Genomic DNA, 23,092 nt, shown 5'->3' on the forward strand with positions numbered 1-23,092 from the left:
AGAACGGCAGTCACAGTTTTTTATACCTGTGTTTTTAATTTCCAGATAACAAAACAATCCACATGGGCAGAGACATCTATGATATACTTGCCTCAAATCTTTGAAATGTTGTCATACGAAATTCTCCTTTAATCCCCGAAAGCAGTAATGAAGAAGAAGGATTTTCAATGAAAAGAAAGAGTTGCTTATGTAACCCCTACGTTAAAATAAATCTTCTGCTTGGAGCTGTAGTTCCCCAACTATGTTCAAAACATATGTATCTCTCCAGAGTTTTGCTTAAATATATCTTTGAATATTTAAAAATTACACTTAGGCTTCTACTTGTTCCCTGTGTAGTCCTTACCCCCTCTCACATGGCTATGGCTGTAGGCATCTCAAACATGAGATGCTAAGTAGAGAAAACAGTCAGCCTTAGTCAACAGTCTGATGGGTCATTCCTGACCTCAGTCAGTACAGGAACATTTCTGAGAATTATATAAAAGTGATGATTACGACATAGGAAAGCTGAAGCATGGATGTGCCTCACCACAGACTCCCCAGTATAAACTCTTTATATCCAGTAACAGCAATAAAGAGCTCCTTCTTCAAAGCTTAACTAATGCTGGTGGGAGTTAGAAATTCGGATTTTCTATCAAGTGTCTGAATCAGAACCATGTAACTGCATTTGGGAATCTGGCTGTAGCTTCATGTAACAGAAAATTATTTATATGAGGTTTCTAAGTTAGCTAAACCAAATTCCAGCATCTCATGCAGAGTCCTAACATAGCATTTCTCCCTTTTTTAATCAACCCCATGACAAATTTTTTTCTGTTGTATTAAAAAAAATTCTAGAATGACAATTCTGTAATACTTTACTATATTTGAAAATTATTTGCACTGTCCACAGACTGTATTCATTTTGACTAGTGTTTCCTCCACACTGGTCACTTAAAAATTACAGCATTTTCTGAGTACTGACCTGCACTCTGCTGCTGTGGAATCTGAGTCTGATGTGGCAGGTTCCTATAAAAAACCATTTAATATCTTTAATGCTTCCATACAAAGTCTGAAGTGTATTATGATGAAAGCTCAGTATTTACACTTCATTTTTTTGCTTATGAAGCAATAACCTGTTTTCACTATGCAAACACAGATGTCCAAAGGTTAGCCAAGACCATGAAAAAAAGACAATTTGTGTTAAAGTAGTTCTTATTATTTCACTTGTCAGCTTGTTCAAAGGCTCAGACACGGTGAAATGCCAGAGGTAACAAGACTCACCATGGGTTTCTGAAGTTAAGCAAAATTTGGTTTATGTAAGTGAATATTCTATATTCCATGAATACAGCAAGGATGACAGCTTTTGCAACTTAGTTACTGACTGTGGAATGAATGAATGGTCAGCCAGTTCCACATGTCAGACAAGTTCACTTATCAAGGCAAGGTTGCATTTTTGTGTCTTGCTTAAGCATCTATTTTAACAGCTACCAGATATTAAGGTGTTTTTACAGAGAGGAATTAAGGGTTACAATGTAGGTGAAGTAGATAGATACCCTGTGTACAACTCAAGAGAACCTTTGGTACAGGATTTGCACCCCAGTTATAAAAACTGCTATTTTGAATAGAGAAGAAGCTGTAAGAGATGAGGCAGAGCACTTTGCAGCACTTGTACAAGGAATAATTTATACAGCTCTCCTTTCTGGAGAATTTAGCTTTGGGACAGGGAGAAGAGAACACTCCTGCACACGGATCTACATTGTGAAGGGAATTCAGGCCAAGCATGTGTCAATTAAGGCTGAGTTGGAGCTGGCACTGGACCAGTAGCACTGGGACCATGCAGGCCTGTCAGCAGAGGAGGTACCAGCTGGAGCTGGTGTTACAGCACAGCACAGCACTGAAAAATGCCAGCCACTTCTGAGACCACTGCCTCAGATCTGCTCAGCCCCAGGCACCTCAATCAAACCTTTCCAGAAATGTCTCTGCTACAGCTCTACAGACTTGTCTCAATTAGAATGTGTGCAATGCATTGGGTCTGTCTCAGTAGTTTCACCAAGTTACTGATAAATGAACTCGAAGGAACAGGAATTAACTATTTTTCTGGTTTCTGTCTTGGAAAGAGGGTGGCAACAATGGAAATGGGAGAGAGCTATGAGCATTTTTCTTGGCAAGTCTGAATTTATTATCTGTGTAATGGAATATGTTCTTATGTTCAACGTCAGCATCTCAAACACAAATCATGTGTGACAGGTACATGACTAACCACTTACAAAGTCTGGATTTTCTGGTACGAAACTATCCCCAACCTGGAAGTAGTTTTACACCAGAACCCCAAAGACATGGGTCAGGAGACTGAGTGTCTAAAATAGAACGGTTTTTAATTGATTCTTCTGTCAAAAGTAGTTTTTCTCCAAAACAGGCAGAAATCTAGTTGTTCCATGCCAAGCTTCTTGCCAAGCCTGCAGACTGAAAGCCAGGCATTTATTCTTGTAACAGAAGGCCTTTCTTTCTGCTGGGAATGCAAACATCAGAGCAATCTTGAACTAGAAAGTCATTACCAAACCCTCCACAATAAACACATTTTGGACAACAAGCACTGGAATCTACAGTTAGATGGTGCAACACAGTGAGCATTAAGAGCTAAACCCAAGTGTGAACACTTACTGCTGTGTCTGCATCAGAGGCATGCTGGTGTTGTCGTAGCTGTCTGTGTGCAGGGGCGGCACAATCTCGCCGGTCACAGGGTGGAACACGGGCAGTGTGGAGAGGGGCCAGGCAATCTCTCTGTTTTTGGACATGTCACGAAGCTCTTTGGTTGATTTCTGTATAGCACTGTGGTGGACCAACTGGATGCTGTGTCAGAAGGAAATCCAATAATGAATATATATTTTAAGTGCTCTATCAAAATGGATAGACTTTGGCAATTATTACTATTAATTCTTAGAGCACAAGGACTTTGATGCACGCTACAGACTCTACAGTGCAACAATTACAACCTTTACATAGTTAAATTAATAAATATTGGATTTATTTAATTTTTAAGGCAGTAATTATTCCATTAGATTTTTCTGTCTGAATAGATATTTTTCATAAGATTCAAGACTCTGCAATTTATGGCTGATGTTCCATTTATTTGATGCAGTTAAAATTAAAGTTTTGGTTAACTCCTGATTCTTGTGGTAGATTCATAAAAGCTTGTAAATTAATTTTAGAACACTCCATAGTATAGGCACTAGATACCTTCCAGGATATTTCTTCTCCTGTTCACTGCCTTTAAGAGACAGGCTGGGAAGTCCAATAACCAGGAGTATTATTTGCATATTAACATATTTATTCTAACAGTGTTATTTTATTTTGAATTGACAGTCTTTAATTTCAAACCCTTTTTATTCTGGTCTTCTATCCTCTCCAAGACTCTGATTTAAAAGCAGCTTTCACATTTATGAATTAAACCATGAATTAGAGAGAATGAAAGAAGATTATGACACACATGTATGAAGCATGACAAGCTACTGAGAATGAAAATTAAATGGTAAAAGAAAAATAACAGGAAAGAAGACACTTACTCTGGTGTTTGCATGTTTCTCTTTTCCCTAAAAACAAAACAAAATTTATGAATTAAATAATAGCATTGATAGTTGGAACATTAATCTCTCTGATGATGAAAACAGTACATGATGCAGAAATGCTGACAAGGTTATTGCTAAACGCAACTTGGCAGCATTTGCAAAGGGGTTTATGAGGAGGCCTTGATGAACGCACGGAGAGAGATGTGAGAGTGGTGACAGACATACACACAGACACACACACAGGGAAATGGAAATGCAGGTTAAAGAACAAGCTTCTGGCTAAAATAAATTCTGTGACAAAATGAAATTGTAGTTTGTGTAAGGAATGGTAGAAATCACGTTACTTGCTGCTTTCCTTTTATGTGGTTTTCTTTTATAATATGTCTAAATTCAGTTAATCTCCTCAACCAGATTTATGTCATAAAAGTTAGCATTTAGAAATTACTTAACATTCTCCTGAACCAATGATCCTTTATTAGTATTTTATTTGCTGGTGTAATTTTGGAGACCTGTGCACATGTGGAGATTTTGGGGAGTTTTGTGCATTTGTTGAGTATTTTAACCCTTTCTAGAACAACTAAAGGCCCTATATCCACTCACTTGGAAATTAGTGCATGTGCTTAAGTGAGAAATAGTTCACTATTACAAGCAGATACCTTTTGGCCTGTTTTAAATGTTTATAATGAACTGAATGGAGATATTCTAACAAATAACCTCCTATGCATTATAACCTTAGGAAAATCTAGTTACTTATTAGCATGTTAAAGTACTCACACTCCTTCCCGTCGGCAGCACATGATATAGGCAAGTATTAGAAAAAGCACCAGTGCTATTGCCGAGGGCACTGCCAGTGTAATTAGGAAATCCGAGTAATAGTCTCTGCTTTTCAGTGTATCAGAAGGTGGCTTGTATTCTCCACCATCAGGCAATATTCCCTCTCCACGAATCACTTCCTGAAAGGTGGAAACTTGTTTTGTATTGTCAACCTGATACCCAGGGAAAAAAAAAAGAAGAAAAAAAAGACAATTAAATAACAAAGTAACAGAATGTAAAAACAGGCAGGTATTTATATATTTATATGACTAACCATAACATTCAAAAAGATCCACATTACACATTTGAGAAATTCTATACTATTTCATGCAACCACTTTTTTTTTTAAATATAATAGCAGCTTACATCGTATGAAGCTTCTGATAAATGTGATAAGTAATCTTATAATATTACTACTCTGTTTTGTTCCTAATAGATACCATGTTTTTACAAACTGATTTTAGGCATATCTCACACAAACAGTATTTGAGTGCAAATTCAGTAAACATCTTTAGTGCAAACTAATTAATTGATTCTGGTTTCTTTTTCATATATTAATCCATTTCTTACTAGTTTTCCTAAATAACAATACTGTCCTCTCTTGTATAAAGGTGGCAAAAATGAAGAGTCACATAACTATGATTTCTCTCCTCCTCCTTCTCTTTTATATTGATCTTTACCTCCAGTGCTCAAAAAAAATCAACAGACATCAACTGAGCTGCCAAGGACAGCTCACAGTCTCCCTCACACAAATTCAACTAGGCTCCAGAAGCCTGCATTCCTGGCAAAAAGTAAATTTTGTAAAGTAAAAAAGTAAAAGTAAAGTTTGTTTGTTTTGGTGGGCTTTTTTGTTTGCTGGTTTAGGGGTTTTTGGTTTTTTTCATTTTGGTTTGTTTTTTCGGGGGGGTGGCAGCTTGTTTATGTCTGTCCCCAATGATCCTAGAAATACAAACCTATTTTGCTGCTGAATTTCCTGCTGTATTTAACTGCCATTCCCAGATGACTTAATTTTCTGCCTCCATTTTTTTATCTTCACTTAGATGTTACTGTCAAATTTTATCAGTGAGAGTTTTAAGACTCTCTCCAGATCATTAATACAAATAAAATATATTTGCTTACATGCTTGACCTTTTGTCTGACTGCTCATTGAGAAACCTTAAAACTGATGGTCATTTTTTTATAGTTTACACTTTAAGTCATAAAATGCTCTATTACAACTTAAGCAATGGGTGAAGAGATTTTTACAGAATTCCATAAATCCTGCTGAGACTCAAATGAACACACACACACATATATAAATATAAATGTTTGTAAAACAAAAATTATTTTATGCATTCTCTGCTGATTAATTCCAGAGTATCTTTTATGTCACATCTGCTGAGTTCCACCTGGTTGCTTAGCTGAATCTCCAAACCTAATGATGTACAAAAAATGTACTTATTGCTGTGTCTGACAGAAGTCCATACACACTGTGAGAACAAGCTGGCAGAAGGCAGCTTCAAGTGGAGCATTTATTACACTGCCCATCCTTGCAGAATGTGGGGCTCCCTAACTTAAATCCACTCATGGATTTGGGGCTAACTGCTAACGCCACCTCATAAACAGTGTGAAGATGAGGATATGATGGCTCTATTTTCTATCACTTGTTTACATTGTGGATATGGGACATAGAGCTCAACTGCCTCCCAGCCCATGGATCTGGGGAGAATTCCTGTCTCTCAGCTTGCCTTGTGAAAAGCAGACTGTGTTTAGATAGAGGGAAGCTTGGCTCCCATTTCCCTTTGATGCAGCAGGTTACAGCAGAAATGCTGCTGGCAACAGTAAACACCCCTAAGACAGTTTAAATTCAGCTACTGTGGCATGCCGCCAAAACTAGTGCTGAATTCGAGAAGATTGTGTTATAGCTGCTGCAGAAAATAACACTTCTCTGAGAGCCTATTCCTGTTACACATCCCAGGGTGATCTCTGCTTTTCTCAAACCAGCATGACAATGCTGCTTCATGATTAGTTTATAAGCCGCTGCCAGTATCAGGCATTTTTTTCTGAATAAGCACTCCTAACCAGCTGCTTTGCCTTCTGCCTGGGCACTGCTGACTGTTCTTGCATTAGTGCACTGTCTCTCTGCTGCTCCTTTTAAAACTCATCCTGTTTTTCATGACTGTTTCTCCAATTTCTCAAGACCTTTCTGAATTCTATCTTGTCCTTCAACACAACTGCAGATCCTTTCACTTTCATGGGGAACTACAAATTTAATTTAATAAGCATATTCCATCATCCAGCTATTAATGAGGAATAGCCAGGAATTAGCCAGCAATAGCCAGGAATTAATTCTTCTATGATTGTGGATACCAACCAGCTCTCCACTAGCTGGTCCTAGATTCATCTAGGCCATGTTACTGAGCCTGCCTGTGAGACAGTATTAAGAAACCTTACAAAGAAGGAATGACATTTGCTGCTGCACCTCGGTTCTTCTTCTTCTTCCTTGTAGGAGGAAATGGAAGACTTGACATAGTTTGTTCTTGCCAAAGACCAGCTACCTTCTGCTATTTTTCAGGTGCTGATAAGTATAGCTGTGTTCACATTGCCTTTTGCAATTTCTCAACAGAAAGCCAATAAAAAGCAAATATTCTCTGTATTCTTTGAAACAAGTATTTTTAAACCTTCTAGAAGCTTTCCTAATTTATAGTGTATAGGCAGAAAAGACTGGAAGTTATCTGATCAATTTTGCCTATAAATACCTTTTTTTATACTCAATATTTTTTTTACACTATAAAAAGCATTTAATATCTCCCTATCAGCTTCCTCCTGGGTAATGTCTGAAGCAGCTCAACAACCATCTAAGCTTATTTACCTTCACCATCATTGTTCAAATTTGTCTGCAACGCTCTCTTCCAATACTGTATTATTTCTTGATTCTCCCTACAGGAACTAAAAAAAATAACCTTAAAAAGCCTCTCTGGGAATTATTCTCTGTTCAGGGCAAATACTCTAGTGTTCAGTTATCATTTTTCTTGCATTTGACTGAGAAGAATGTTCCTATTTTTTATTTCATTAGTCAACATTATTTTCATTCCTTTTTCTATTTAATTTTTAATTTCAAATAGGTTTTATATTTTCAGGATTTTCAAGAATGTTTTTTTTACAGCATAGTATTAACTGGTCAGTGTAGAATCAGTATCTGAGAAAACATATATGTATACACATACTTTTTAGGAAAGCAAGTGTAACCAGCAGTATCAGCATTCTGAATTAACGAACTCCACCTCTCATTACCTTTAGTTTTTTAAGCCCTGGAGCTCTCTGGCCATTTATAGAACTCACTGTTAGTGAAAACAAATGCAGTAGTTTCACTGAGGCTCAACTCTAACAGAATTTAGCCTACATAGCAAAATCCTTTCACAATCTCAAGAATGTCTGCTAGGTGGAAAAATTATCAAGTCACAATAAAGTGGAATTAGCAACATTGTCTGACCAGGCTGGCAAAACTCTTACCTGTACTTCTACAAACATCATTTTTATGCAATAATAAAATAACTCACCAGAGAGATTTTACACCAGTCAATATGGAATTGAGTGCGAAATTTTTTATCACAGGTTATTACAGGCTCCATTTCTTGACTGCACCTCAGCTGATTTTGAGGGTTTTCCACTTCTCGTAAACACGAAGAGAAAGGAACATCTGCCCCAACCATCACATACACACTGCAGAAAGAGATGAGTGACAGACCAGCAGGATGTCTCACAAATCCCCAAAGGACAATGATTCCAAACATTAGTGCTGTACACAGTGACATTCAGCTACTTTTCAAAGATTGAAATTACTTTTTAAAATTATTTTCCTTCACAGTATACTTTTCTCTCCCTAAGCACACAAGTAACCCACTAAAATCAAAAGGATTTTTCTGGCTGCATATTACAACATATTCAGGTTTGCTTCTGAATGTAAATGTTTTATTGCCATCAGTGGTGTCAATTTCTAGAAAGTCAGAGAACTCCAAGTGTGGCTTCCTCATGTAAGTAAATCAGTATTAATTTTGAAAACTGCATTAAAATTGCATAATTTTTTCTTACGGACATCTTTTAATGCTACTCATCGCAGTATTTTTAAAGAGTTTCTTGCCATGTTTTCAAACCAAATTCTCAATTAGTTACGTCTAAGCCTATTATTGATATGAACATCCCAAACCCCCAACTTCTCCTAAAAGATTCTATACTGTAGTTGTGCACTGCCAACAAAATTTGTTTCAGAATACTGAAAGCTGAAGGTAAACTTAATATTTGATTTAGCATTACCATACATAAAATAAGAGCTACTACACTAACTGTACTATTCATTGTCATATTTAGATATATGGAACACTGCTGTAAAATACAGTATGCTGTACCAGGTAATAATGTACCAATGGATTCTGAACAGAAATTAGGTCCTGGTTGCCACTTGTTACAGTAAGTATTATCTAACTAAATATTTGAAGTGTAACCATTTGTATTAAGCGACTCTGCTATTACGCTGTCTAGTACAGAAGTCACTTTTCTTCTTTAAATGTGCTTCAAAACTCCAGAGACACAAAAGGGCTCTGAAAAAACAGTATTTTCTGCACACATCTTGTATTCGTATTTTGAACATTCATCTCTTTTTTAGATATTATTTGACACCAAAATATCTAAAATTATCTAAAAAATAACTAGGCATCTTATTTTCACCAGGGAAAAGAACTATCAGAACCACATCTGAAAAAGCTGACTCCTTACTAGTTTCCAAGTTAAGTACAGTATTTGAGAACAGAATTCATGGTTACAAATTGCAACTGGAAATAGTCATTCCTGCAGTTTACACTCAGGAACCTGAGCTCCCCAGACACCTCATGACTTTCAGAAGAAAGTCCACAGTGCTCTTGGATCACATAATTAACTCAGTAAGAGTACAGCTAAAAATTACACTTGTTACATGCTAACTGCTCTTAGAAATTGAAGCGTCTCTGCAATCTATGGTCTATGATATCTTGCTTCAAAATTTTGAGTTTCATGAATTGGGACTCATTAAAAACTTGAAAAGCATGCCAAATGACTGCTCATTAGTAAAACTGGATTACAACATCAACATTTAGGAACTGTGCCCTGTTGTAATGGTATCTAACACAATAAACCCATATTCTAGCTGCGGCTCTAACTTTTAATACCTATTCCAAAATATAAACCAGCAATTGCAAAGTTTCTAGAAAACTTGGAAAACTATTAGACTTTTGAGTCAGAAAAAATAAAATTAAGCAAAAATATCATACTGACACGTGCTTACCCCTCTTTCATGTCATTAATAGGAAGTGGAACTCTTCCTCCCCTGTCAAGGGCTGAAGTAATGTTTATAGCATTCAAGCGTTCTGGCTGCCATACATTTTTCACTGCTCCGAGGAAGTCACCAAGAACTTCACTTGCTAACATTTCTTCTACATTCATATTCCTTATGAAGAATTCTGCTTGGTATGGTAAAGGAAAATCTACTTGTAATGAAAAAGAAAGAACGTTGCATTAAACAAAGGCTCCGTAAATCCAAAAATAAATCTCAAAAATATCTGGAGTAATGATTAATGTAATACTACTTTAAGACTGATACACCTTTCCGAAAACCTTTTGTTTGAATTAGCTCATTTTGAACCTAATGTGATTATGTTTTATTCAATAATGAGTACCATTAGCTGCTACTTGAGCTGAAAACCCTCAGTTATTCATAAAACAACTGGGAGATGAAGAACAGAACTAGAGGAAAAGAGTCTCAGCTGGTAAAACTTCATTAAATAGATATAATTACATTCACGCTAATTTGGGCGTCAAAACTAATCTGCAGCAACAGTGGATTCCAACCCGTAACACTCCAGAATGTAAATAGGTAAATGTGATAAAAATAACTAATTTTGAGGTCCAAATGTCCATATATTCCATAACCTCTTGTTTTCCAATTCTACCTACACAATTGCTCTTTGCATGAGGCACATGCAGAACTAAGAAAACTAAACAACACGCAGAAAGAAAGTGAAATCTTTCACGTAACATCCATTTGAAGAGACAGGGGAAACATCAAATTAAAATCAAAGAGGCAAACATTTTTCTGTGAGTGAAGAAAAACAGTCCAGAATGACAGAAATAATCTAGATAAAAAAACAAACTAACTTAAAGCAGAAAAATTATCTTACTTCTCCCCTGAGCCCCTGCATTTGGCTTGAATGCCAGACAACAATTTTACAGCATTTATCTTCAAAAGAAGGAACCCATAAAATGGTTTTGTTTATTCAGTTTGAAACACAACCAGCTATATTCTGTACATACCTTCTGCTGACATTATATTAATGATCAAATTGTGTCTTGCTGTTTCAAAGGTACGCCTGTTATATGCAGTGATCTGGAGTGAAAAAGATAGGATTGCAAAACAATGCAAAAATGGAAATTATATAAATGAAACATCAGTGAAAGTTAAATCGATAACTTAAAAATACTTAAGAGTTTTTAAATACTTTGCCTCCTTATTTTGAAATGTTTAAACATTCATTCACTAATACAAAATTAAATTTGAAAGGTAAAGTCAATTTATTTAATGCAGCACAACCTTCAAGTCAGGACATTGGAATTTTCTTGACCAGTCTATAGCCAAATACAATTATCAAAAGGATATATGTGAAAATAATATATTTTGGTCCTGACAGAAGTGTTCTGCCATACATGTGTATTCTTCCTCTTTTCCTACCTTTAAGAACCACCATAAGGAAAGAGTGGTTTCTCCATTTCCTCGCGGAGTCTCCAATGCCCCTCCAGAAATACTGTAATATCTAAATTCAATGACAACTCCTAAGGAACTAAACTACATGGAGAGGTTTTTTTAAAGGAAAAAGTGTTGTGGTGCCAGGAATTTTCATCTTTGGGACTGGCATTTAGCTTTAGCTCTAACCCCAATGAAGTCTCACTCCATGAATGGACTCAAAGCAGTGCTCCAACACAAGCAGTTTTTTAAAAAATCCTGGAATCTGTAGCTGTAGGGGAAGTGAAAACTACCATGCAGATGCAACATTCAAGAATTATTTTTGGAAACATACGCCTTCATGATCAAAATATGCAAGGATAATAATCTAAAAGTTTAAATATCTAGGATACTTGAAATGCATGCACGTGGTTACTTCTCAGTGGTGACTGTACTCCAAGGTTGTACAACAAATAAGTGCTCATTCATAAGAAATACAGAATGTGGCTGGAATTCAGATAATCATGTATTACTTTCTCTACCTTTTTTTTTTCCCTGAAAGGTGATAAATCTTTCATGAAACAAACTGAAAAAGACTAATTTTCTTTCTCATTTTAGACCTCAGTTCACTCATTTTAGGAACAAAGGAGAGGCAGAGGAGTGACAATAGCAACAGAACTATGATGCTTCTCAGCAAACAGAGCTACAAACCATTGTGACACTGACTATTAAATAAATAAAAGCAAAGAATGTTGCACTTCTTTTAAAGAATTTGAATGAAAAGGAAAAATGCTGTGGAGTATCTACTGCAGGTTTAAGCACAGAGGGAAAGGCTTACACAATCAGATCTTCTTTAACATTACAATTTCATTATAAAATTAGCAGAAAAAAAAAATTGAGATTTCTCCAGACCTAATTCTGTTAATTTTTCAAAGGGTTGTTTCAACAGCAGTTGAACCATTAACCCTCAGAAAACCAAATCCCCGGGCTGCACAAGCTCTCTACAGGAGCAGGGCAGTACCCACTGTGAGCCTGCACTCCAGCAGTAGGAGCTACCACACCAAGGAATGGCAGAGATTGCCTCTGTCCTGAATATTCATTCAAACACAAACTGTCTTTGCACAGCTTCCAAAGGAGCTTGAGCTCAAGAATGTTACCTGCTTTACTGCAGTGCCATGCATAATGCTAACCTCTTCTAATCATGAGGTCTCCTGCAATTAACTGACCTACCCATGACATCCCCTCAGGAATTATAACATAATGGAAGTTATATTCAGGCCAGCAATATGAAATCACTCCTCTCAGGGGGCACTGAGGATCAAATGCCATCTGCCCTCTTCACAAACCATAGAATTAATTCAAAAGCCATGTCTAAGACTGGAAGTGCAAGGAATTAATTTGTATGCCAGGCAAAATTTCTTCAAATATGGCTTGGGGTCATGCTTAGAGTGAAGGTCTCGATATAGATCCTAGAATTTAAAAGCACAAGCCATTAAACCTGGCAATTTTAAATAATGGTTTCCTCTACATGAAACTAAGCTAAGTTTGCAAGAACTTCTGCACATGATCAATTCTCAGATGTTATTAGTCCTGCTGAAATCAAAACAGGATCACATATACAAAACTAAGCATGGGTGAAATTATCTGCAGTGTAACTTAACATTCAGAGATGCCATTCTTGAGGAGGAAAAACTACATCAAATGCAATTTTGGAAAAAAAATACTCATCAGGTGTTTAAGACAAATATACTGCTGAAGCAGTAAAATGGCTGGAGCAAGTTAATGTGCAGATTTCTTAACACTGTGAACCACACATTGTCTGATTTAGTCTGCTGTCTATGAAATACATGGTAGAAAACATTGTCCCTTCTCCCTTTAAATTTCTGTGCAATGAATAATTTGTGCTTTTAAACATTTGAAAAACTAACTCTCAAAAATAGTTTTGTCCTTGTAACACTCATAAGAATTAAATTCACAAAACTGCTAACTAAAATAAAACCTATTAAGAAACATGAATAATGAACAAGGGGATATTTGATGAAAAATAATTGAAAAAATCCAAACCAAATGAAAAACCTCCAACCAAACAACCCAACAAACAAAAAGCCCCACAACTGTTTACTGACTGAACACTCTTATCCAGTGGGGAAAAGTCTGGCCCATGTTCAGACTGAATGTTACAAAGTTCCTAATTCAGCTATTCTTCAAGTACACTTGTTTAAAAAGTTTTTTTTTTTGCTCTGTATTTTGAATAAAACTTTAATATAATCATAATTTACTGAAATTAAATGCCTCAGAAAGTTCAAAGACAAAAGTGAAAAGGGATTGCATGCAGTTTAACTACTTATTGCTACTTAATTGTATCTTTTAGGTAAAAAATGAAATGTCAGTCAATCTGGCTTTCTCTCAAAGGAGGATTAAATAGTACCTATGAGGAAATGTTAATGTCACAAGTCTGTACCCATGACTTATAATCTTTTTTTTAATATTAGAATTACCTTTTCAAAAATAAAGGGAAACTTGCTGACAGTTCTAAACCTTACACTCTAAACCAAACTACATCTTTTTGAACTTTCGAAAGCAAATACCTCAATGATGGTTGGCTTGCCCACATTTTCCACAGTTGGTGAGCCATACAGCACTCCATCACTGTACGGTGTCCTTTGAATATAGCGCAGCCATCCAGGTCTGTCAGGGTAACCCATTAAATTGGTATTAAATGTTATAGGATCATTACTTATTTCACCTAGGTAAGAAAAATTATATTAGAATATTTACAAGAAAATGTTATATGCTTTGATTTTAATTTTTCAACTAGGAAGTCCTGTTCTGCTTTCACTTGTTTTCTGAACCTTTCTAAAAAGAAAGAAAAAATTAAAATCTGCTAACCTTTAAAATATCAGAAATAAGTGAACTATTACTTAGCACGTACAGGTATTAAGAAATTCATACCTGGAAAGTGTAACCAACTGCAGAGATAATGTACTGGTACCTCCTAGAGTCTTGGCTAAATGATGAGTGCTCATGCTCAGTAACTAGTGGGTCTGATTTTTAAAGCTCACGTCAAATTGAAGCATCTAACCTCCTTACAGACAAAAGCACAAAGGTTTCAGTCCTTTAATTCTCCCTCCCAACTTATTTTTATTTATGTTTTTAATGATGGATCCAGGTACTTAGGTACTCAATGTACTGTAAAGAGTGGCTGTGTAATCAATAATGCCTGAAAGCTTCTGTTAGCATTAGGATACACATACAGGCCTTTGGCACCAACAGCCTGGCAGTCATTTTTCTTTACAGAACAAATTAATTCAAAAAAAGAACAGACATTCCCGTGAAATGGGTCCACTGATTGCTACTAAATACAGTGGTCCAGCTGAAATCTGTAAAAGCCCTCAAGTCAAACCAGTACATCAGTTCTTGTGCTTCTTATTGATACTCTTACAAATGTCTGGATTCGACTATTCTAGCTTTTGTAAATGAAATCACGCCTGAACACTACCAAACCCTCACCACCAAAGCAGTGTCCAGCTGAGGCACAGAACGCAAGTCAAATCCATTCTGAGCCTTCACAGACACCTCCACCCTGCATTCCAACTTGGCTTTGAGATGGCAACAGCATTGTGGATCAAGAAGGCAGAAACCAAGCCCAGTGAAGAACAAACAGCTCTCATCTCCTCCAGAGAGGGACAAAGAGACTGAGAAGTGTTGCCCAAGGGTGACTTGTCTTCAGGTATGTATTTACACATCGGGTTGAGTAAAATGAACCAGAACCAGACCAAACTAGTACTTGGGTGTATTACTACCTCCCTCACAATTCTCTCAGGAATTACTACAACACAGTAATCAAATCTATTGCATTCAGAACCACAGAATCCAGAATCACAGAATATTCTGAGTTGGAAGGGACCCAGAAGGATCATGGAGTCCAACTCTTATTAAGTGACTGGCCTGTACAGAGCTTGAATTCACAACTTGGCATTATTAGCAACCTGCTCTAACCAAACTACCCGCACCACAAATGATTCGGGGCAATTCTGAAAGCCACCTGTGAAACATCCTGGTTTGCCCTTCCTTCATCAAGGCAGACCCCATAATGATCCAGCTCAGCAGACAAAAATAAAAGGACCATGAAAAAACCTGACCTGATATAATCACAACTGTCTATGGAAACAACAATTTCAACAAGATCTGAATCAGATTCCTATTGCGTTTGAATCACATGAATATCAAGAGGCTGCAGCTGTAAGAGAGTCTATCATTCGTAAAATTTCCAAGTTCCTTCCACCTGTGTGCCAAAACTGGGAGAAAACTGGGACGGAGGCAAACTTCACTCTGCCACTCACATGACACAACAAAAATGAAGACTCAGGTATCCATTTTCCAAAGAGAAGAAATTTTTTAAATATTTGGGTTTACTCATGTTTGCTCAAAATTTAACCAATGCCAACAGAAGCTTATTCTTTCTTTGAAGTGAGTCTTAGTAATAGCACTCTCAAATAAATTCAAAAGTTTATTAATGAAACAGGCTCTGATTATGTGTGCATTGTACGTGAGTTTTCCTACTCTTATAGGAAAACAGTAATATAAATTGGATATATTTATTCCTTTTTGTTGTTGATAAGCACATGGGGCGGAATGCTCTTTCTCTTCCCACCCCTACCAGATTGCTTGCACATATTCTAACCTGTGGTGACCATCTTTTAGCTTGAGTGTATGTCAAAACCATACGTAAGAAATCACAGCTCCTTCTTTAAAGCCAATCTGCTTACTGACATTAAACTGTTGCTAAATATAGAAAGAAGGCTGAAGCTGAAGGAACAGTTTTTCAAATGAAAGAAAACAGTATTATAAAGTCTCATATTTGATTTATTCTTTTGTCTTACGTTTACTATATGCTTTCAAATTGCTCTTTAATATGGCCTGATACATACTATGTCTGAAAAAGTGATCAGATAAATAGCATTTTTAACAGACATAATTACTAAACTTCCACAACTCCATATTTAGTACAAAAGTGAAGGAACACTTCTTAATATCAGATATGTGTTATTACACCTTCCCAAATTAAATACATTTTTTCACAATACACAATTATATGCATCTTTTCACAAATTATCACAAACTATAATATTTTAAAAGTGTAGGACTACACTTTTTTTTTCATTTGAAGATATTTCAGTAGGAACTAAAACCTGTCACGTTTATCTTATATGTCGAACCATGAGGTATGCTAAATAGAGTTCAGTTTTTTAAAACAGTATTTTTACTGTATGTGTATATAATATGGAAGATCTTAGCATCTCATACCAGGTTTTGGGTAAGGAGGAAATTCCCCCTTAAAGTACTCTCTCTCCAAAACATGAACAAACAGAACTCCAGCAGAAGGGTATACATTCCGATCAGAGTGCACCTTAGACAGAATTGTGTACACTGAAAAGCAGAAGGAGAGATAAGAGACAGAGAAAAGGCAAAAATGAGACATGCTCTAGGTAACTTCATGCATTTCAACAGCAATGCGGGCATCTGGGAAAACGAAAGCAACAAATATTAGACACCTGTTAATAAGATTTTTAAAAGGTTACATAGATTTAAGAACAGAACACAAAGCAAACCCTCTTTGCCCAACAGGATCCCTTCCAAGACTGCAATAAACAAAATTGCCTATGTTAAGGTCTCAAAAGTTGTATAAGCTCTTTATTTTTATTACCATTTAAAAATAGAGGAAGACTATTGTAATTTTATAGTTGGTTTATTTGTAACATTACGTTAATAACAATTCATTAAATGAATTACACAATCACGTTTTCCTGATATTTTACATAAAAAAGTAACAAAGGAATACAGAGGAATCTCACCAAACAACAGTTTTCATTTCTTACTGAACAGAAATGGCAGGTTTTTCAGTTCTTGGGCAGAAAAGGACACAGCAAATTACTTCAGCTGACTTTTATGAGTTCTAAAAGCTAGCCTGAGACCACCAGACTCAGATAAAATACACCTCAAACTTTGGTTAGGGAGCTCTTTACTGAAGATGTAGTACTTGTATTGAAGGATAAAACAAAAGGACACGGGTCCTCATAGGCCAGTCAGGTGAAACTGATGCCAAACAAAAAAAAATGAAGCCATGTTTTACAGGACTGAGAATTAAAAACCTAAAGAAAACCTAATTCGGAACAATCAGCATACGTGAAAGCAATAAGCTATTTTTTATTTATAACAAAATTTGTTGACAAGGACATATTTTTTAGGTATAACACATTTGACACAGAACTACATACATATTTTAGTGAATCAGAATAATAAAGAAATCATTACAATAAATTAAATGCATAAGAAACCAGTTTATCAACAAGTTCCAAAACGTAGGTATAAACAGAGAATATTGATATAATAGGTGTTTCTCATGGTATCTTAATAAGATTGTAGCTTATATTACTAATTTTAGTACTACTGAATTTCAAGTCAATGCCCTGAAAGAACTGATCATTGCTAATAGATTTTGTCACTGAGATGAGATTACAAAAGTGGTAAATAAAGATGGTAAGGCACAGATAATCCCACATAGTTACTGGCCTGCCTTGCCAAACAGAAAGAGACTTTATGAGAAATTACATCTCTTAACAAAAATTATACACCACACAGCATGGAGGTGCTGTCATTGGGAAGAGGGATTCCCAATGACACTTTAGAGTCATTGTAATAAACTCGTAAGAACAAGCTTGTAGGCCCCAGAGAGGCTAATTTCAACACTTGGATCAAGAAGCAGGACACATTTCAAACGTGGATAAAGATCATGTAATTTTTTAACCCTGGTGTAATTTTTCAATCCAGGTATAAATTCCTCCAGCCTTATAATTACACCAACTTTCTTACTTGAGATCTGCTTAAAAAAGCACCACTAATTAGGCATTAATCACAGGCATTCCAGCCTTTGCACCACGTACTCTGAGTGGAATCTCTCTCACCTAATTTTAGATGCCTACAGAAACAACATTCACCAATGAGTTAGTCAGGCTCCTTTTATAGTCAGTGGAGAAGAAACAAACACTTCTAGGGGTTGATTTATTAGATTTCTCCTGTAAAATGAGATGAATCATGTCCCAGATTCCAGGCTATACTAACTAGATCTCCATGTACTGCAGAAGCAGCTGAGAGGAGATGCAGACAGCTGTAATGTAGACCTCCACATTTAATTTCATACTTCCCACTCTTCAGGCTTCATATTGCAGAATGTATAGGCTCAAGCTCTGGTTGAGAGAGCTTGATCAATACTATTGATCACATTCCAAAGCACTTGCTACTTCCCATATTTGAAAAACACTTCTAACAAAACACTGAACAGAGCACCTTTCTATTAATTTTATCTTAGTGACAAAAGTAAAATGATCATGAAATTTGAATTTTCACAATTCTGTGTGGTTAATAAACCAGTTACTGTATTTTCATTATGTAGACTTAAGTACAGTAACACGGCTCTTGGTTTTAGTTACTTAAAATTAGTAAATGATTATCCAAAAAAACTCTGCACTCAACTCTGTGAATAAGCTGTACACAGCACAAGGAAATTAATTACTTTCCTTTAAAATATTTTCAAGAAAAGCTGAAAAAGTACAGTAATATTAATAGAACAGAAGAGCTAGCAAAAACATGGTGCCTGGCTGAAAATGCATCAAATACCTAGAAAAGCCCATTTTTCCATTTCTGATGCTTTTCCTCTACAACAAAAAATCCATTTCAAACAAGAAAAACAGTGAAAAAATGTGTATTTTTTCTCCATAAGCAGTAGTGTCAGAAAGAAAGAAGCATAATAGAATCAGCAGTTACTGAAAACAACCCCGTATAACACTTATTTTGTCTGCTACAGGAAATCTATTACCACCACTAAACACCTGCTCATTCCTACCAAGGAGATATTCCTTGCTGCTGAAATAAGTATGCCAGTGAGGATTTGATGCAGATATAAAACACTGATCTTGTTGAACGTCTAGAAACACCTCTCAGGATGAAAAAACTCAGAAACCTGTTTTATCTTATAATGACAAACACATCATAATGACACAACTATGGAGATTAAGAACTCAAAAGTTCTTGCACCCCTTGGCGTAGAAGCCCTCCTTGTTTTCCTGCATGAGTTTCCTCTAAATAAGAAGGAAAATGATGAATCTTCAGCCCACTAGAGCTATCACTAGCTTTTCAATAATGAAACAAATGAAATGCTACCTTCTTCACAAGCTTTTAAAACCCACAATTATTTCAGTAAGACTGAGACTGGAGATGAATATGTAATCATCATCTTAGGTGATCTTGGGATGAAACTGAATATACTTAACAAATAGATACTAATCTCATACAACAGCCTGCCAGCTGTGAATTGCCCGGGCAAATTCCCTGTGGTAGATAAAAATCTCAGGGACTGTGAAAAGCATCTGTAAAGCTAATCATGGGAAACTAAAAATCTTCACTACATAGGATCATATCAGATCCCTGCTAGGATCAGGTACCCCAACAACACTGTTTTCCTCTTGTCTCCAGATTGCTTGGAGAGCTTTCTGTAAATCCCAAGATCTCCTTGCAGTCTTGAACCCATGCACAGTGTTGTGGTTTGACCCTGGCCAAATGCCAGGCACTTAGAATATTTGCTCTCTCTGCTCTCCCCTACCACAGCTGGGCAGAGGAGAGGGAAAAAAAAAAGTCAACACAAACACACACACACACACACACACACACACACACACACAAAAAGGACTTGTTTTGAGATAAGAAACTGGGAGAAGAGGCACTAAGGGCAAAACAGGGTGAAACTTAAAGTTGTGAAGTGACTTATTAATCTGAGTCAGAGGAAGATAATGAGAAGTAAAAATAAGCTCTTAAGACATCATTTCTCTGCTCACTGCCCTCCCTCCTTCCCACCAGCAGCCCAGAGGGGGGCAGGATATGGGGGTTTGGTCAGTCCATCACCAAGATCTTCTCCTGTGGCTCAGGGAGAGGAGTTGTCCTCTGCATAGCCACGGGTCCCATGTCCCACGGGAGACAGTCCTCTGTGAACGTTTCTGGCGTGGGTCCAAATCTCACAAGCAGCAGCCCACCCAAATCTGCTGCAAGATGAGTCTCTCATCCACAGGGTGCAGACCTCCAAGGTCAGGCTATTCCATTTCAGGAACAAGGCCTTTCTCTCCACTGGGACTCCTGCTGGACCACAGCCTCCTCCAGGCGTCCACCCACTCTGGCGTGGGCACCTCCCCATGGGCTGTGGGTGGATCTCTGCATCCCTATGGACCCCATGAGCTGCAGGGGACAACCTGCTCCTACCATGGTCTTCACCACGGCTGGCAGAGGACTATCAGCTCCAGCATCCGGAGCACCTCCTCCCCCACCTTCTCCACTGACCTTGGTGTCTCCGTGTTGTTTTCTCCTCACATATTTTCACCTCCTCCTCCTCGTTCTCTGACTAAAAAGAAGTGTGTGCTCACATTGTTTTGATTTCTTCTTAAATATGTTTTCACAGAGGTGTAACTAACATCTCTAATTGGCTCAGGCTTGGCCAGCAGCATGTCCATCATCTTCAGAGCCATCAGAGATTGGCTCTGCTGGACATGGTGAAAACTTCCAGAACTCTCACACAGGACACACAGGAACCATCTTTGTGGCTCCCCCTCCCACTACCAAAAACTTGACCAAGCAAAACCAACACAGCACAGCGAGGAATTCAGACAGAATTTTATCAGCCTGCATCCCAGAGCCTGTCATTAGAAACAGAAGACCCTCATCTTCAGAAATTTCGGAAGATTCACCATGTTGGTTGCAGCCTGTACATTGATGATCTTCAGAAAAGAAGAAGCTGTTTTTTATGGAAATTTCAATAGGTTCTCTCTCCACTAATACTTAGCAGATGAAGCACAATCCCAGAAATAACTTGATCTGGAGGCTAATCCAGACTACCTGCCTAGACAAGCAATCAGTGCAAAGGTTTTTCTCAGCCAGTGTGCACTAGCTGCAATATTTGATGTGTACTTGCATAAATGACATTAGAATAGTCTTTCTACATTCACGTGTGAGAAGATTTTTTAAAACTGTTACAGACAAGTTATTGTATTAAGCAAACTGCAGAGGTATCTTCAAGCAACCAGCCATGATAAGAAAATGTGCAGTATTAGCTATAAACAGAGCCATTATTTCAAGCAAAGCTTCAGGAACAGGAAAAGTCAGGGGAGACCAACAAGAACACGCAGGTCTGTGAGTGTTTAAAGATTGAAGAAATGTAAAGTTTTCCAAATTACTTACCTGAAAATAGCACCCTATTCCTAAAACAAGGACATGACTGGAAAAGCAAGAGTAATATTAAAAGCAGGTTTGCTTGAACCAACATGGGATTTAAATTTACAACCTAAACTCACCATTCTTCTGAACAGCCTTTATTCTGCTGATAATATAACTGTGGGCTCGCTTAGTCGTCCAGTTAACAGTTCCATTATTGCCATCAGCAGAGCTTAGCAAAAAAGCTTTTCAGAATAAAACAAATGCAAGAAAAAAAAAATTAGTCAGATCAACAGACTTCCACAAACAATCTGATCAGATGGGATCAGATGCCTTCTACACCATGTTTTGGTTTTAGTTAGAATTCGGGAATGACAGGTTAAAAAGTAGAGGTGTCTGGTTTGAATATACAAACATAAAATAATCTTTCTGACAGTCACCTTTTTGTCACCTCTTTTTCCAAATAAGCTAAGTTCACACTAAATGCTTAAACCTCTGCAGACACTTCTGCTGACATAATTGTACCGACAACAAAGATGAAGAAGAGTACTCTCTAATAAATATATTTGCACTGGCAAAACTTCACATACAAGCAAAAACATATATAAAGTAGCTTTCACAGGAATAGTATATTTTGGCCAATGTAAGAAAAGTAAATATCACGAAGAAAGAAAAGTAATATAATGAAAAGTAATATAACGAAAAGTAATATAACAAAGCTTTGCTTTTATAGTTGTGCTTATATAAAGATGCATGGGGCTGATTGCCTTGCAGGCATAGTCAATTTGGAAAAAAGAACCCATTAAAAATGGCTGTCTACATCCCACACAACTAGAACACAGCCTGAAATCAGCTGGATCCATGGAACTGAAGGTGAAAGTTTCAAATGTGGTGAGGAACAAATGATTACTGGAGACAGAAAGCAGCTGTGGAGCTGACAGAAAGACTCCATTTCACCGGCAGCAGAAGTGCCTGAGAAAGCTCCCTCCTCACTTCCCACTATTTGTTCCTCTTCTTCTGTGATGAATCATAGGTATATCAGCTGTTTGTACAGTTACATGCCAGCTGAAAAAACAGAGGGAAGGAACTGCAGTCAGATGCTAGGAAAGGGAAAGTGGCCATAATAAGTATGTATTTATATGTTGAAATATTTTGGGAGGCAGAACTCATGTCAAACCCTGGATCAAAGATGTTTTTGAATTAGCATCTTAATGTCCTTGTAAAAACAGCAATAACAGAAACATCAAGTAGCAGTACTCATATACAGATACACCAGTTTGCAGGAAGAAATGAACACTTTTTAGCAAACACGAAAAGTACCTGAAAGAAGCTTAAACATCTGTGGAAATTTCTGACCTGATACACCAGGCAGCTATTAAACTAGTGATAGGATATTCTCCAAAGAGAATTCAGGAGGCCAAACAGATCTGGCTTAAGCAGTAATAAAGATACACCACACTCAATCTACGCATGTATGAGAGATATTTATTATTGATAACTTACAGAAAACACCTAAAACTGAATTGAGGATGAAGTGTAATAAAAAAATTGCATTTTTAATGCACTTTTAATTGTATTTATTTCTTAAATTTAATAATTCAATTAATGCAATAATTACCATACCAACATAATAATATTTCTAATTTATAAATTTCTTTTAAGTTTCTTTAGATTTTCAACATATATGAAGGATCTTAGTTAACAAAAAGGTATTATTTACATCCACTGGATTAGATATATCTGGCAGGATGGACAA

The 23,092-nt window shown here is 36.8% G+C and overlaps 1 protein-coding gene across 11 annotated transcripts in view; it reads right to left on the minus strand.

The window, feature by feature from the left end:
* The window catches only part of SGCE (sarcoglycan epsilon), a 34,829-nt gene that overhangs the window by 4,444 nt on the left and 7,293 nt on the right, over positions 1 to 23,092 (minus strand). For 2 of the 11 annotated variants that reach the window (XM_085050744.1, XM_085050741.1), the window contains exons 2-12: positions 21,477 to 21,581; positions 16,390 to 16,512; positions 13,671 to 13,828; positions 10,677 to 10,749; positions 9,652 to 9,853; positions 7,895 to 8,057; positions 4,317 to 4,528; positions 3,540 to 3,566; positions 2,638 to 2,826; positions 959 to 1,002; positions 92 to 126 (exon numbers count right to left, since the gene is read on the minus strand). In XM_085050744.1, coding sequence (XP_084906870.1) covers positions 92 to 126; positions 959 to 1,002; positions 2,638 to 2,826; positions 3,540 to 3,566; positions 4,317 to 4,528; positions 7,895 to 8,057; positions 9,652 to 9,853; positions 10,677 to 10,749; positions 13,671 to 13,828; positions 16,390 to 16,512; positions 21,477 to 21,581 — 1,331 coding nt within the window. The remainder of the gene's footprint in view (positions 1 to 91; positions 127 to 958; positions 1,003 to 2,637; positions 2,827 to 3,539; positions 3,567 to 4,316; positions 4,529 to 7,894; positions 8,058 to 9,651; positions 9,854 to 10,676; positions 10,750 to 13,670; positions 13,829 to 16,389; positions 16,513 to 21,476; positions 21,582 to 23,092) is intronic. The other 9 variants (XM_085050746.1, XM_085050748.1, XM_085050742.1 and 6 more) reach the window with 8 other exon arrangements.

This window comes from Lichenostomus cassidix, chromosome 2, assembly GCF_008360975.1.
Source record: "Lichenostomus cassidix isolate B80296 chromosome 2, HeHo_3.0, whole genome shotgun sequence".
In the NCBI taxonomy this organism is placed as follows: Eukaryota; Metazoa; Chordata; class Aves; order Passeriformes; family Meliphagidae; genus Lichenostomus; species Lichenostomus cassidix.